We start from the raw sequence: 16,937 nt of genomic DNA, 5'->3' as shown, positions 1-16,937 counted from the left end.
TCCTTGCTTGCCGTGAGCACTGTCAACACCCAAGCACTACCCTGCTGTAGTGAACAGCCCAATTCTCTCCACCCACCCTTTTGTCCCCCCCTCCACCTTGTCATGATGTCACCAGCCGGCTTTGTCGCTGTTCCATTGGCACTGTGAGCAGGTGAAGAGTAATGAGATAGAGGGAGCATCCTCCTCATCCTCCAGACAAGAACAGCAACGTGCATGCAGCATAATACAGCGCCCAGTATACAGCTTCATCCAATATACAGCATCTGCTCCGTGCGCTCAGTGATCAGGATACAAGATGGGCTTGTTCTGCTGGACTGGATGCCTCGCCGTCTGCCTACAGCTGCTCCTAGGGACAGCTCTGAGCAATCTGCCCACTTGTTATGAGGTGAGTCTAGGATTTGTCTAAGCCTATTAATTAGGATCCGTGTAGCTCACATTTTGCATTACAGAAGAAGCTAAATCATAATCGTTTTACCAAATCCATCAGAGTACATTGGGAATATTGCCTATAGGGGTTGCCTGTGATTGCACTGATCAGTAGGGCAGGGATGTAGCATAGAAACCAGAATCCATTGAGAAAAGACACATTTCCTAATAGTAATTAGGGTTTTGGGGGTTAACCCTTGCGTTTTTGTGTCAGGGAAATGTAGAGGGCTGTCAGAGAACGCAGCAAACTGGGCTGTGCCCTGATGAGCTTGGTATAGTTCTGTCCCTTTAAATAGTAGGACTGTACTATGTACAGCTGTTATCTTGGACAATACTCGTTTCTGAACAGGATATTAATTAAACATGTTCATATAGATATCGTATTAAAATACACTGTTGCCAATCACTGTACATTTTCCAACAATACTTTGAATTTATGCAAATTGTATTGTACAATGTATGGAAAGAAATCTATTGCAGTGCAAGCAAGCACAGCTCCCTGTCTGAAACCTGACTCCAGCAGTCGTTGCTATCTGCCTGGTAGCAGTGCTACTGCTGCTTGTCTAGTGAAAATAATCTGCCTTTATACTATAATATCCTAACGCTGTTGGATGCACAAAGGAAGCTAGGCTTCCTGCTCTCATTATATAAGCCAAGCTAAGGAGGAGGAATACAGGAGAAGTGTCAGGGTTAAAGTCACATTAACCTCATTTGCTAGTAAAAATTATGTAGCCATGTCCATGACACTGAGGTTTACAGTATTTCCCTTTCAGAAATGGAAGAGCCTGGTTTATTGACTTGTGTGTGCAGGCAGGGTTTGTGTTGAGAGCTATAAGTACTGGGGCTTCATGGTAGTTTAATCTCATTTGTCACTGCCTCCCCCCACCTTCCATTCAGCAGGCTTCCTAGATACAGTGAAACTCCAGTGTATACATTCCTAGAATATAGAGAGGTGCTATTGTGAGTGTGCAATCTGATACAAGTGTGTAGATCTGTCAGTAAATCTGTGTCATAATGGGTTAATAAAGTCGAGCTCTGTTATATCCCGTTCTCACTGCCGCAAAAACCCAGGTATTTGCCAGGGCAAGCAGTAATTTCCCGCGTCGCGTCTCTGTGTGAAAGGGTCTTTGTGAAATTCCCAGGTGTTATGCCCCGGGAATTACACACAAGTTTTTTGCAGGGTTTTTCCTGGGTAATACACAGGTGTATGGCAGTGTGAACAGGTTAGACCTGGGTTTTTCTCACAAAATGCAAAAAGCAAGTTCATTGCATTGCTCAAAGCTGCTTTTTAAACAGCCAATCAAAGCTGCTCTTAGATGCCACACACTTGCTGGCAGGCATACCAGGGGAAGCAGTGTAAACGGGGCAGACACAGGAATTTCCCGGGTCTAAGGTGCAGTATGAATGGGGTCTGTAGAGCTGAGATGCTCTGTGCCCCGCCAAAAACACGGGAACAAAAACCCATGATTTTTCAGGGGCGGCAATGAGAACGCAGCATTAGTAAACTGAGCATGTTAGTAAAACTTTGTGTCAGTAAAGTGTGTGTCATGTATCAGTAAAGTGCTACAAAGTATACCTTGTGCTATATGAGCAAATGTTAATAATATCTGAGTGCTTTATGTTATACCACAGCAATGTGTTTGTGCATGCAGTATGTCAGTAACATGTGTTCTCTATGTTTTGTGAATGTAGAATGGGTGAGTCAGATGTCAGTAAATTGAGTGTGTGAAGTGTCATCCTCAGGGCCGGTGTAAGGTATTTTGGCTCCCTAGTCAAAACATCAGCTTACTGCTCCCACCACTTACACACCAATAGCGACTTTCCAGAACCTTAGGTGAACGTGTGGAGGTGGCATCTTAGAAATTCAACACCTGCCGTCTGCATAGGTGAAGATGCCTCTCTCAGTATCATACTTTATTTTGTGAAGAATCCCCCTGGGATTCTGGAGCTCATAGGCAGCTGCCTAATGGTAGAACCAGCCCTGGTCATCCAACTAATCAATACCAGTGTATACATATAGGCACGCTAGGCAATATAGATACATAAATATATCATACCTCCCATCTCTGCCAGGTCTGCAGGTGGGACGCTGCTGCTGCGCGCCGCAGGCGCGCCCACATTTTTTGGGGCGTGGCCTAATTTGGGGGCATGGTTTATACTCGCGTCTCACCCGCGAGGCCACGCCCCCATTTTGCCGCTATGGGGGCATGACCCAGAGGCTCTGTGAGCCTCTAGCCATGCCCCCAGCCCCCTGGCTGCGGGAATAGACGCTGTGCGCATGCGCACAGCATTTATTCCCCGCTGCTAAGCAGCTGACAGGGGGGACTCCCAACAGCCCCCCCACACCGCGGGACACTGCCACCCGCGGGTGGGACAGTGGGACAGGCCCTGATGATCGGGACTGTCCCGCTAAAATCGGGACTGTTGGGAGGTATGATATATGGTTACAGTACTGATGGTGTAATGGTTAGCATTACTGCCTCACAGCACTGAGGTCATGGGTTCATTACCCATTATGGCCTTAACTGTGCGGAGTTTGTATATTCTTCCCGTGCTTGCGTGGGTTTCCTCCGGGTACTCCGGTTTCCTCCCACAATCCAAAAATATACTGGCTCCCAAAAAATTAACCCTAGAATGTCTGTGTGTGCATGTACATGTGGTAGGGAATATGGTACTTGTGTACTAGCACGGCGCCCACGATAATTAGTCGCCCGTTTTTTTATCGCATCGCATGCCATACACCCGATGGCATACGATGCGATGCGATTGTGACCCATATATGATATTAAATTGTGGCCGCGGCGCCGCAGACATAGATCTATGTCTGCGGCGATAGCTCTCCTCTGCTGCCGCTGCTCACTAGCGCCCCCCGCCTCCAGCGCCCGGTGCGCGTGACCCCCCAGCCCCCCCCTAGTTACGGCCCGGACCCTGATTAGGGTTACCACCTTTCCCCTTTAATTCCGGACACATATTAATTCCACAGGTTCTGTGGCTGGCTGACTTCAAGACTCCATTTCACCTGATTTTAAACTTCCACAGAACCTGTGTAATTAATATGTGTCCGGAATTAAAAAGGAAAGGTGGTAACCCTAACCCTGATGCAAGGTAAGCCAGGGGGAGGGGGGAGAAGGGGGTCGGCGGAGGCAGAGGGTTGGCATCGGGCGGCGATAGAAGCCCATAGACTTCTATAGGGTATCGCCATCTAAAGGTGGCGGTACCCTGCCCTGCGGTAACGTGGCAGCGGGATTCTAGTACATATGAAAATGCGGTACCATTTTCAGCTTAATACATCCCGCTCAGAGATTCTGCAGCCTCCCCAGGCAATCTGTACAGACTGATTAGTCCAGCAGCTCTACATGGGCCTTGCACAGCTGCAAATGCTGATTAGCCCTCTGTGAGGCCAAACACCTGAGCTGGGCCTTTACTCAGCTTAAACAAAAAAGAAACATTCTCATGGAAGTTTTCCTGTTTCTAAAAGGTGTAAAGGCCCCCATACACTAGGGCGACTTGTCCTTAGGACAAGTCGCCCCCGACTTCCCCCTGAGCTTCCCCGGCTGCTCCCCGGGGAGCTTGATTAGATTGGCACTTGATGTGCCATTTTTTACATGTGATAAATCGTCTCGATTTATCACATGTAAAAAACCCGGGGAGCAGGGGGGGGGGGAGGCTACAGAGGTGGGAGCTGGTGGGAGCAGGGGGGCTGGGGACGCTGCGGGGGACACGTCTGTGTCCCCCGCTGCTGGGGACGCTGCGGGGGACAGCGTCTGTGCGAGGCGGTAGAGGGAGCAGGGGGGGCTGGGGACGCTGCGGGGGACACGTCGGTGTCCCCCGCTGCTGGGGACGCTGCGGGGGACAGCGTCTGTGCGAGGCGGTAGAGGGAGCAGGGGGGGCTGGGGACGCTGCGGGGGACACAGGCGGCATAGAGCCGGGCAGGGGGAGCCGGCCAGGAGCTGTCATTAATGAATAAAAAAAAAAGCCCATACAATGAATGGGCGGCCTGTGATTGGCTGCTGAGCGCTCTCTCAGCCAATTGCTGACTGGCTGAGAGAGCGCTCAGCCAATCACAGGCCGCCCATTCATTGTATGGGCTTTTTTTTATTCATTACTGACAGCTCCCGGCCGGCTCCCCCTGCCCGGCTCTATGCCGCCTGTGTCCCCCGCAGCGTCCCCAGCCCCCCCTGCTCCCTCCACCGCCGCGCCGCCCCACTAGGTCCCAAGTCGGGTGGTCGGACGTGCAGCAGGTCCGACCACCCGACGCAGATCCGATGCGCACGGGACCGCGCATCGGATCTGAGGGGACATCAAAACTAGCCGATTTTGGTCCGATTTCGGCCAGATCCGACTGATCTGGCTGAAATCTGACCAAAATCGGCTAGTGAATGGGGGCCTTAAGACAAGAACCTGGGACAAATATACCTGCCCTCAAACACTATTCCAGTGTTCTTGTCACAGTATGTATAGATTACAATATGGGACTTGCATGCTGGTTACACTCCTACCTCATTAGTTACCAAAAAGAAAAAAATGGGATTAATTCAGAAACCAGGGGGACAGGATGTGGATGGACACTGATGCACAAGTATTAGGGGAGCAGTAGCGTAATGCCATGGGGGGGGGGGGGGGTACTTTAGGTTAGGCTGTGGGTGGATGGAGTGGGGGGTTATTGTGAGGCTGTGGGAGGGAGTCTTACTGCCTAGTGGGAAATACATAAATGGCAATTTGGTATGGTTACACGGCCCAAAAAGAACTGTGGTGCCTGCTATATCATTTTTGTACATGTTGGTAAATGTATTTAAAGGATGGCCACTGATTTTCCACCTATACTGTAATTTTTTAAGTATAGTGAGGTAAGAAATGGGCGACTGACACACGCTATACGTGGAATACCCAGTGGCGGAACTCCCGGAGTCAATGGAGTCATCTGCCGCCGGGCGCCAGCCTTAAGGGGGCACTGGCTCCATTGCCTCCTGGGAGTCCAGCCCCTGTGAGGAAAAGTGCCCCACTAAATAGGTATGATGAAGTCGGAGACGCGGCGGTCAGGCAGCGTTACACTGAGCAAGCCCCGGCGCTGGAATAAGTATTTCAGAGGGGGGGGGGGCTACAGCGGCGGGGAGTGTGTGACAGCCGTGTGAATATACCTGCTGAGGGGAGAGGGATGGACGGATGGTTAGTAGCGCTGCGGAGGACCCACTCATTCATTATGCACTTCTCCGGTCCCTCTCCCCTCAGCAGGTATCGGCACTCGCTCGGCTGTCACACACTCCCCGCCGCTGTAGCCGCCCACTGCAGTTCTTATTCTAGCGCCGGGGCTAGCTCAGTGTAACACTGCCCCACGTCCGCGTTTCCGACTTCAGTGCGTGGCGGCAGCGGGAGGAGGGGAACGCGGCTGCAGGGAGAGGGTGCCCAGAAGCAGCCCAGCATCTGTGGGTGTTCAGCCCCTGAAGGCCGGGCTAGATCTGCAGCGCCGGCAGCTCTCTATCACCGCCTAAGCGGACTGCAGCCCGGCTCCATGATGGGACGGCGTGCAGGCCATGAGGCCTTGAAGTCAGCAGAGGCACAGGAGGTCATGCAAATTCCGGCACCGCGGCTCTAGTGGTGTCGCTAAGGTCAGGGGGCTGCTGGTGGCCGGGAGCTATACATGCATATTACCTAACTGACCCCTCTCTCACCCCCCTTGTTCTCTGCCTCACCACCCTCTCTATATGCCTGACCCCTCATCCCTCTCTCTCTACCTTAACCCCCTCTCTTTCTCTCTCTGTCTGACTCCCCTCTCTCTACCTTACACCCCTCTGTCTCTGCCTGACACCCCTCTCTCTGCCTGACACCCCTCTCTCTGCCTGAACCCCCTCTCTCAACTCCCTCTCTCTGCCTGACCCCTTCATTCTTTGCCTCACCCCCTCTCTATATATATCACCCTCTGTCACCCCTCTTTATTTAACCATTTCTCTCCTCCCATGCTCTCACCCACCAATCTCTCTATCCATGACGCTGTATCTCACCACCATCTTCTCTTTCCCTCTCAAACTCAGGCACCCTCTCCTCTGAGCCACTCTCTTTCTAGCCCTGACAGTCTCTCGCTTTACCCTTTAATTTCCTCACTTTCCCTGAATCCCCCTCCCTCCCTGACATTCTCTCTCTCACTCTGACACTTGTTTCAATCTTTCTCCATGATTCCCTATCTATCATTCTCCTCCTCTCTCTCCATTGCTCTCCCTCTCTATATAGGGGGGGGGGGGGGGGGGGCACCAGTTAATATCTTGCCTCCGGGCTATATGGATGAACTTACGCCACTGGGAATACCCCCATGGCCCCAATTCTTTATTCTGACGATTTAATGTGCTGACCTTGTGATCATCATCCATTAGCAGATCGCCAGTAAAATAGCATGTTAAAGATCACAATACTATGATCTCAATCATTTTTTCTTCAGAATCGGAAATTTCCAACACCAACATATTTCTCCAATCCCCTGACCTCTGCTTCAGCGATTTCTCCCTGATGTTTGGGTCACATGACAGTTCATGCTGTTATGAGATGTGAAACATGAAACACGACTAAAATAAATTAGGAGTGAGTTGGTGATAAGACCATAGGTACTCTGCATAATACACAATGGGGCAGATGTATTAAGCTTGAACAAGAGATAAATGCAAGGGTGATAAGGAGAGATAAATGCCCAGCCAATCACCTGCTAACTGCCGTGTTAGACGCTGTATTTGAAAAAAGTCAGTAAGAAGCTGTTTGGCTGGATGTTTATCTCTCCTTATTACCCTTGCATTTATCTCTTGTTAAGGCTTAATACATGCCCCACTATTTCAAATGAATGTTACAATTTTTTTTTAAAATAAGGCCAATTAAGGGCAGATAGAATATTCGAAACTTTACATATACTGTAAGAGAAAAAATTCTATGTAAAACCAGTTTTGTACTTAGCTAACTGATGAAATGTAATAGTGCAATATAGTTACATTATTCAGATGAAAAGTCTGAGGTTTATCTTCTTCATTTCTTTGTATTTTAGATTATTTAAAATCAACATGTCTTTGGTGCTAGCTGCATTTACTTTTTCATTATAATGTAGTCCTATGTACTTTGCTATTTCATCAGCTTTCACCACCAATGTCCTGCTTGATGGTGATTGCGGGGACCGATAAATAAATTATCATTGCTAAAATATAGCATTTTCCTTTTTACAAATCTATTTATTAATACATATTTAGGATGATTTTGATGAATTTATACTTCAAATTGAGTACACCAAATAGTTTTCAGTCAATTCATATTTTTATTTTTCAACACAGGTAAAAAGTTCTCATACATAACACATATGTTGTGGTCATTGTTAGACAGTTGGTATTTTAGCTCGCTGTCATCCTTATGGGGCCTACACATGGAGTGATTTCAGGACATTTTCTAAGCAATCTGGTCATTTTATATAAGTACACACTTTGGGCCTTATTTTGGTTCATTCTTTCTGACAAAATCCTTCTTAGATGGACAAAACCATGTGCACTGCAGGGGGGGCAGATGTAACATGTGCAGAGAGAATTTGATTTGGGTGAGTAATTTTGTTTCTGTGCAGGGAAAATACTGACTGCTTTGTTTTTACACTGCAATATAGATCTCACTTTGAAGTAAAACCCCACCCAAATCTAATTCTCTCTGCACATGTTACATCTGCCCCCCCTGCAGTGCACATGGTTTTGCCCATCTAAGAAGGATTTTGTCAGAAAGAATGAACCAAAATAAGGCCCTTTGTCACATGACTATGGATTGATTTTCAATCTGCACAGCCTCATTCCTAATGGATGAGAGGAAATCATTGGCATAAGAAATGCACCACAGGGGTTTATAGAACACATATTTGCTAAAGGATTGTACATATTATGTTTCTAATCATGAATTGCTTTTGGTTTGCACAATGTAGTATTTCAGTTGTAGATATAGCTTAATATATCAAGTACATGGAATATTGAAGAATGGATGTTGCTATGGGCAACCAATCAGATTCTAGGCCAGATGCTCTATTCTCCGCTGCCAGTTACTGCCCCCCTCCGCCGGCTTCCGCAATGATACTAATAGCATATGCTCTAACATATGCGATAAGTATAGCAATGGGCTGCTGTTGTGATAAGAGCTGCCCATTGCGAAGCTGCTGGGGGAGGGTGAGCAGGTCCCCAGTGGCTCCCCCTCTCTCCCTTCCTTACCCGACTGCTGCTGCTGTGAGGTGGGCTCCACCTCCTCCTCCCTGCCAGAAGTGGATGGACACAGGTGAGGGGGGGTCGGCAGCGGTTGGTGCGGGGCGGCGCTGGGTCGGGTTAAGAAGCCCATAGGCTTCTATGGGATATCGGCCAATACTCCCCCCAGCGAAAACCTGGCGTGCAGGTTTTCCTGCATATCAAAATGCGGTAAGAACCCAGATAACAGGGTTTTTTTTTTACCACATTTTTGCATTAGAGCCCACTGTCTATTATCCCACTATTATCCCATAGCCAGCCCACTGTCTATTATCCTCTAGGAGGTGCTAAATAAATGAGAAGTAGAATCTGATCAGTTGTCCATAACAAAAGCCCATATTCAATAGAACTCCCATCTTAGTAAATAAACCCCCTAGTGTTATGCCTGGTACACACCAGGACGACTAGGGCCCGATCCCCTCAATCTAGATCCAATTCCAATTGGATGTAGATTGTGTGGTGATTGGGCCCTTTTCTGTCCTGGTGTGGACCAATACCGATCCGATGCGCAGTCCCGCGGGTCGGTCGGTCGTTATTCAGATCCTACCTGCTGCAGGTAGGATCTGAATAACGACCATACTGCCGGGTGCGGGTCACCATCGGATCGGACCCGCTCACGGTGCACATCGTGAGCGGGTCGTGCCCCCCCGCATCATCGTGAACGGGTCTGAAGAAACACTGACGACCCGCTCACAATGTGCATCGTGAGTGGGTCGTCGTGGTGTGTACCCCACATTAGCCAAAAGTTTTTGCAATCCTTGTATTAAAGCAGTGGTTCCCATACCTGGTCCTCAAGTCCCCCAACAGTGCACATTTTCCAGGTCTCCACACAGAATCACACGTAAAATAATTAGCTCCACCTGTGGATCTTTTAAAATGTGTATGAATAATCAGTGCACCTGTGCACCTGCCGGGTGACCAGGCAAATGTGCACTGATGAGGGTACTTGAGGGCAAGGGTTGGGAACTACTGTATTAAAGGACCACTCAAACCCCCCCCCCCATTTTTTTTATGTGCATATCCATAGTACAGTATATGCAAGTCTTTGTTAGAAAGGCAACAGGAATCAATACTAATTCAGGTTTGTATAGAATTGATTACTATTGCCGTTTTAAAACAGCCCAAGCTAGCGTTGATCTGTGACATTGGCAGATTGCCCATTATTATATTACCCCCTTGTGCCATTACATTATTTAGGCCTGCCAACATAATTGTATTTACAAAGTGGTGGCATGGTAAATGATGGCCCTGGAATCTGCTATTGCGTACAGCCAAAAGTATACATGAAATACCAAATGATTTAAAACTTTATTCCACTGTGTTAATGTAGATGAGTAAGACAGTGGGATAGCACTATTAATGGAGGTTTTCTCGTTCTATAAGCATGCCATTACATTGTAGGTCAGAGCAACATTCCCACTTAATAACTGAGGGCAATATTACCTTATAGAACTGCTTTATATGTGGTAAGTATGCCAAAGATAATGAATTCAGTATTCAGTTTATGCTGTACATTTGCTTCTTTAGATTTCATTCCAGTAACATATCAAACCTTCTAAAGGAAAAGTACGGTAGGGTCGCCCAAATCCACCAGTTTGTAGCTGATTTGAATGCAGGAGGTACAGGAGACCTGCGTAGTTGCCATCCAATGGGAGGTTTCAGCTTTGGGACCAGCTGTCATGATATCGTTGTAGTGCCACCTGTCACTGCAGCTGGGCAGTTCTGCAGCTATGCCTAACTGCCCTTGACTGGAAAGGATGCTGGTAGTTGGTAAGGGGTGTGTGTGTGTGGGGTGGGGTCAATAATGTTGCTTAGGGCACATGAATAAGCCTCTGGGAGAGTCCTTGAGATGACCACCGCTTAATACCTGCTGTCACAGGTTGCAAAAAAAAAATGGGAAATACCGACATCTGGCAACAATTGCAGCATTTCGTTTCATTACATACTGGATCAATTGTGTTATGAATTATATCAATATTCCTTGATATTACTTTAACTGTGGCCTTACCAATTGAAATGATTGTAAACTAGGGATGCCAATCCCGGGGCATATTTTTAATCCCGGGAATCGGGATTGAAAAATCGCCGGGCAGCTGTGCAGTCTGATTGAAATCCCAGACATTTTAAGGCCAAACTTTGAGATCCTGCCAATTCCGGGATTGGCCACCCTTTTTTAAGCATTAAGAGACTGTATATTTTTATTGTGTGTTTTCTGTTCTTCTGTTTGAAGACTGGCACTCCACCCGGCTGTTCAGGGGTTACTTTGCCCGGGTGCCTTCCTGGCTCGCTCAGCAGAGGAACAGAAAATAGCAAATGGGTATGGCGGCACTCGCACGACGTCACAAAGGATAAATACGGATGCCTCTGTTCTTGAAAAAAGTCTAGACAAAGACTGAAACGTTGAACCACGTCAGCGGGTCCCTGTGTGGAATTATTTATCCTTTGTGACGTCCTGCGAGTGCCGCCATACCCATTTGCTATATATATATATATATATATATATATATATATATATATATATATATGTAGCCTTAGGCTGGTTTCACACACTCCGGCTCCTGCCGGACGGCGAAATCCCGCACGGCCAGGAAGCCGTGCCACACTCAGTAGTTGTGAATGGACACTATTGTGTTGGGAGGCGTGCCTACAGTGATCGCGTCATTTTAGCCACGCCCCCCATCGTGCAATGCCGGTATTTCAGGCATTGCACTCCGGGGGCGGGGGTAAAATGACGTTATTGCGTCATTTTACACACGGACCCCTCCTGCCGAGGGGCGGATCGCGGGAGATTGGGGTTTATGCAGAGGTGTTGCCCCCCTTTCTGGGGGGCCAGGAGGGGGACCCGATTTCTGGGACACTCCCGGCCATTCCAGGAGGGTAGGCAACCCTGTTTATATGCTAACAACAATACTGCTTTATTAAAGTGACAGCTGTTATTCAAAATACAGCCTTCACTTCCCCCAGATTCTGACTCCTATGCAACTAAGATAAAACCATCAGGGATACCTAAGTGAGAATAAATGTTTGTCAGGCAGAACTTGTGTTGACATTGTACTCACACACTGAGATCCATGCATGGCATTGCTAGGAGACATTATCAGCAGAGAGTTCAAGGAGCTGTGTAATCACACAAATACTATATAAAGTAACATGACAAGATGTGGTGGACGGTTGTGTGTAGAATTAGCTTGTTCTCAGTGCCCTTATCCAGATGTGTTATTGTACCACATAGACTGTACAGGGTAATCATTCTTGCATCATCTTACTACTTGATTACATTTAATAGTGCAATTATTGACAAGCAAGCAAGTTAAGTGTAGACAATTGGAGCTTCCTTTGCTTTGTAAATGGCTTCATAAACACAAGTAGCAGTATCAGACTTTAGTGGTGTTGAAATGACGATGTGTCTGAGACAAGACTGATAAGCTCTATCTAATTCCTGATAAAACATAGAACCTATCAATAGCCATCTATACGCTGCTCACACGTGTTGCTATGTCTAATACATTTGGGTCCTGATTCAGAGGTGAACACTGCTGTGTAGGAGTGATGATATATGAATGCTAGTTTCTGCCTTCCCCTTGTCTATGGTGTGCACCTGAATGTGCAGCCCTGAGATGCCCACTTTCTACACCCCTGCACACTGTCACACTGCTGGTAATTCTTGACACATCACCTTCGGCGCACCATTGTATACGTCATCAATACTTGCATCAGCTCTGTGGCAGGCGCAGTATCTCCATCTGAGCATGGTTTCCGAGGATGTGACTATTCATGGGCACATTCGCGATGTGCCCGTGATACTCCCATAACAGGTCCACAAGATTGAACGGCTTTTTTTGTTCACTGCAGGCCACCTTCCCAGTCACTGTTCAGGAATGCCCATCGCATGGCCGCCATATTGCTGATATGGATTAACCCAATTGTAATTGCATCTTTTGTCATCAGGCTTGTCCGATTTTTTTTTTGCGCATTGGCAGGGCAAATAGTCGCTCAAATACGTGCACAATGGCATTGTGTGGGGTTCGCGTCTATACTGTAATTCCTATGTATATCCAATTCCGGTGCTCATGCAACATAGGGTTTAGAAGTAGACTACACATGCACCATGACTGCAGCAGGCATGCACAATGGTAGCTTTGTAGTGCCGCCCGCAGTGAGTATTTGAACGCAGAGTAATTGACTGGAAGGGACCATTTGGAGAAGGTAATGGGGAGTGGCAGCAAAAATGCAGGTGTGTCACAACCTTTTTCAGGGTGTGTTTTTTGCCTTCAGCATCAATCACATACATGCAGAAAAATGGTGCTAGCATTGCAACTGCAGCGACCAGTCTGCACAACCATAGACCAACTTGGGAGGTCTTTGTTTCTCATTTCTATGTCAATGGGCCCGATTCAGACCTTCTTGTTGGGCTGCATGTGTTCAGAGCCCAGTGAGCAGATTACCACCGCCCCCCAAACACCCATACCTCTGCCGTCTGAGCTGACGTACAGGTACACATCCGTTCGCTAGTGCACGCACAGAGGAGAAAGCCTCCGATGGTTACTCACCATTGAAGGATTTCTCCTCCTCTGTCCGCCACTTGCAGCTGCCGCATGACCCAGGAGTCACTAGTCAGCTACTAGTAGGAAGGGGGCCCGCCCAGTGTTTCTATGGGTGCGCCCAACTTTTTTGTGGGCATGCCCATAAAATCCCTGTGAATGCCTCCTGCCTGTCAATGAGGCTGCGAGCGCCTCGGCGAAGTCAAGACTTGACTAAAGGTGCCCATACATGTTACAATTATTGTATACAATATCGCATCTCATCCCGGTTTTGCGATGAGATGAGATCTAGTACAAAAAGTATGTGCAGCGTACCCCTATGGGTGCACCCAACTTTTTTGTGGGCATGCCCATAAAATATAAAATTATAAATTTATTTTAATAATATTTAAAATAATTAGGCATTTATTATCCATATATATATAATGATATTATTAACTTAGGCTGTAACAGGTGCGTGTGCTTTTGATCAGTTACCTCTTTATCATTGTTTGCCTGTCTTGTACAACAGCATAAACCAATCTGTGCCCCACCCTCCCTATTCAAAGGCTAATCATCACAGGTATCTGTAATCTTCTTATGTGTAACCTTATCCCAGTAATGGGCTTTTATTGGGATGCTTAAAGAAACACTTCTATCCACATATAGGTTTGAATTGTTATTTTTTACTTCATGTGTTGCAAGGATCAATTAAACATAGGCCAAGTACAGTAAAGTACAGGGCATTTTTTTTCAATGAATGCAATCAACGTAAAAACGTATACAGCTGTTGTTAATTGTTTTTCTTGCGGGTGTTCGACCCCTAGTGAAAAATATAGTATGATGATGATGATGATGATGATGATGATGATGATGATGCATACTTGCCAACGTCTTGGAAACTTCCTGAAATCTCCCTGACTCCCTAAAGGTTGTGGGTAGGGATGCCAATCCTGGGGCATTTTTCAATCCCGGGATTGGCCTCCCTAATTTAAAAAATGTCAGATAATTCCTTTCTCCTTTAGCTAAACGATGAATGTGCAAACACATCTAGCACTGATTTGTGAAGTGGCAAGAGTACACGGATGATATTATGTTGGTAAATAATGGCAGTGGTAATGATTTATAGTTCTACATCTACACAATCTTTTACATACTGTAGATACAGGGTGAACATATACAAATGTCTCAGCCAGCAGAATGTGTATTAAGACACCTACTGGCTGCATGTACTGAGACACTGGAGCTATCTTGGGGCTAGATGCATGAAGCTTCAAAAAGTGATAAAGTGGAGAGTGATAAACAACCAGCCAATCAGCTCACAACTGCCATGTTACAGGTTTGGTTTAAAAGTGACAGTTAGGAGCTAATTGGCTGTTTTTTTTATATCACTGTCCACTTTATCACTTTTTGAAGCTTGGTGCATTTGGCCCTTAATATGTATGCTATCCCAGAAGCAGACAGTCACATGCCCGAAATATCTGCATTTTTGCTGCCACCAACATTTACCACCCTCAAACAGTCCCTTTCCCCAATTCCCACTGTAAACAGCTACTTAATGGTCTTTGACCCATATTTAGTAATCCAATAATTGCCATCTGCAAAAACATTGGTATAGAGTACAAGTATGATTCAGACCCAATATGAGGTAGATAGAAATCAAGAACTTACTGTACAATAGTATACCTATTTGGGTACTTATGTAGTATCTGGGCTGCCGATTTCTAAATCGGGTCGGATCGGGAGATCGCATCGCATCGCATCGCATGCGACCATGCGATTCGATGCGATGCGATGCGATGCGATGACCCGATTTTTCCATAGGAATCAATGTTAAAATGGACTGAGTCCATTTTAACATGGAATTCAATGGGAAAAATGGGTCCTTTTCATACCCCTACTATCCAAGTGGGCATGGAGTTGGATATAAACCTGTGGCGAGCGTAGCGAGCCACCGAGCCCGAAGCGTGGCGAGCGAAGCGAGCCCCGCGAGGGGACGAATACCGTCCCCTCGCGGGGCTCGCTTCGCTCGCCACGCTTCGGGCTCGGTGGCTCGCTACGCTCGCCACAGGTTTATATCCAACTCCATGCCCACTTGGATAGTAGGGGTATGAAAAGGACCCATTTTTCCATAGGAATCATTTTAACATTGATTCCTATGGAAAAATCGGGTCATCGCATCCGATATCGGATGCGATGCGATGCGATATCGCATCGCATCGCATCTGATTGTATGCCTTAACTTAAGGCATACAATCAAAAAATCGGCAGCCCAGATACTACATAAGTACCCCTATTTGTACAGAGAAAAATTCCCATTATTGCCATGCATGTTTACATGTATTTTACTAGCATTAATTATACATACAAAGCAGCTCATTATCTCTGCTCTTGCGATTTTGATTAAAGCAAAATTATTCTGCAAAATGGCTTTCAGATGGATGCAAGTTTCCCTCCAAAAAAAAGTGTCTGTTCCGTACCTAGACATAGGATCTGTGTGTTACTGTGCACCATCACTTAGCGTCTTGCATAACAGGAGTAATGCTTCCACTTTCTTTGTTCTGTGGCCTAGAAACAATGCAATTTGCAGTATGTCTCTACAACCTTTTTTATTTGGTTTGTCAGTTAACAGGATACAAAGCATAGATGCTGCATCTTCAGTAGCTGCTTATTAAGGCCCTTATTCTGATTGACGCGGACTTTACCGCATACTTTCGGATCGCGTGTTTACGGCGTCTGCGCATGCGTGGAGAACGCAACGCGCATGTGCCACGCTTTGACTCGGTACCAGTTCGGCCAGATCCCGTCCAGAACTGTTCACCGCTATCATTCGGGAAATAGGGGCGTATTATGGGCGTCATGCGGAATGACACATGGGCGTAGTTTCAAAGTGGGCAAAACGGGGCGGAAACATGGGCGGACACGGGGGAGTACACTTATGTTGGGGGGCGTACATTCGGAAACCACTCCGAATGCACGCGATCAAAAAGGGCAGAAATGTGCGGTGTCCACAAGTGTACTATTGCTTTGCGGACACCACTCGTTCATGCGCTAGGCGAACGTACGCCTAATGACTACAACCATTAACACCTGAACCCAATAGAATCTACTCCTTTACTCATTACTCACTAATAGGACGCTTGTCAGTGCTTTAATTGAAACCATTGCTGCTTCAAGGAAACCTTACTAGTCCCCCACATATGCTGTACTTGTCAGACACTTTAAAACTGCTAACAATGGACATGACAGAATATTAATACTAGCAATACACATGTGTATTCGACATGTTCCAAATAAGCAGTTTTTTATGAGGATAGGTAATTGAATAAGTGGGTCATGTGATGTATAGCAGAAGATACTTCATAGTGGGTTGTTTGGCGTAAATACTCCGCTTACGGGCGGTAGCACCGCTTGGCTCCCGTTCGGATGCGGTATTCCCGAGCATACTCTGTAATACTCTGTAATACCGTGCCGAATCGGAGTGTTTCTCCCGCACACGCATGCTTTGTATGTCGTCCGTAAACACGCCCTGTTCTTAAAGAGTGAGTCCGTCCGAATGCGGAGGACACGTGGGCGTTTCTACGGACGATGGCCGCACGCGGCAAAACACCGTGGCGTGCGGACCGCACCGTAAGAATGCGGGAATATCCGCACCGATCAGAATAAGGGCCCAAGAGAGGATGATGCCTATGTGCAGTCTCCATCCAGGCCCCCTCCTCCCCAGTGGGTGGGGCAAGTGAGAAAACTGTTGAAA

At 47.0% G+C, this 16,937-nt stretch overlaps 1 protein-coding gene across 1 annotated transcript in view; it reads left to right on the top strand.

The window, feature by feature from the left end:
• The first annotated feature begins 71 nt into the window (after positions 1-71).
• ELAPOR2 (endosome-lysosome associated apoptosis and autophagy regulator family member 2) overlaps positions 72-16,937 on the top strand; it is a 111,880-nt gene continuing 95,014 nt past the window's right edge. The window contains exon 1 of the mRNA XM_083183090.1: positions 72-385. Coding sequence (XP_083039216.1) covers positions 296-385 — 90 coding nt within the window. The 5' untranslated portion in view covers positions 72-295. The remainder of the gene's footprint in view (positions 386-16,937) is intronic.

The sequence above is a fragment of the Crinia signifera genome, chromosome 4, assembly GCF_055691185.1.
Source record: "Crinia signifera chromosome 4, ASM5569118v1, whole genome shotgun sequence".
In the NCBI taxonomy this organism is placed as follows: Eukaryota; Metazoa; Chordata; class Amphibia; order Anura; family Myobatrachidae; genus Crinia; species Crinia signifera.
Note: the sequence above shows the minus strand (reverse complement) of the source record. Positions and strands in the feature narration are given on the sequence as shown.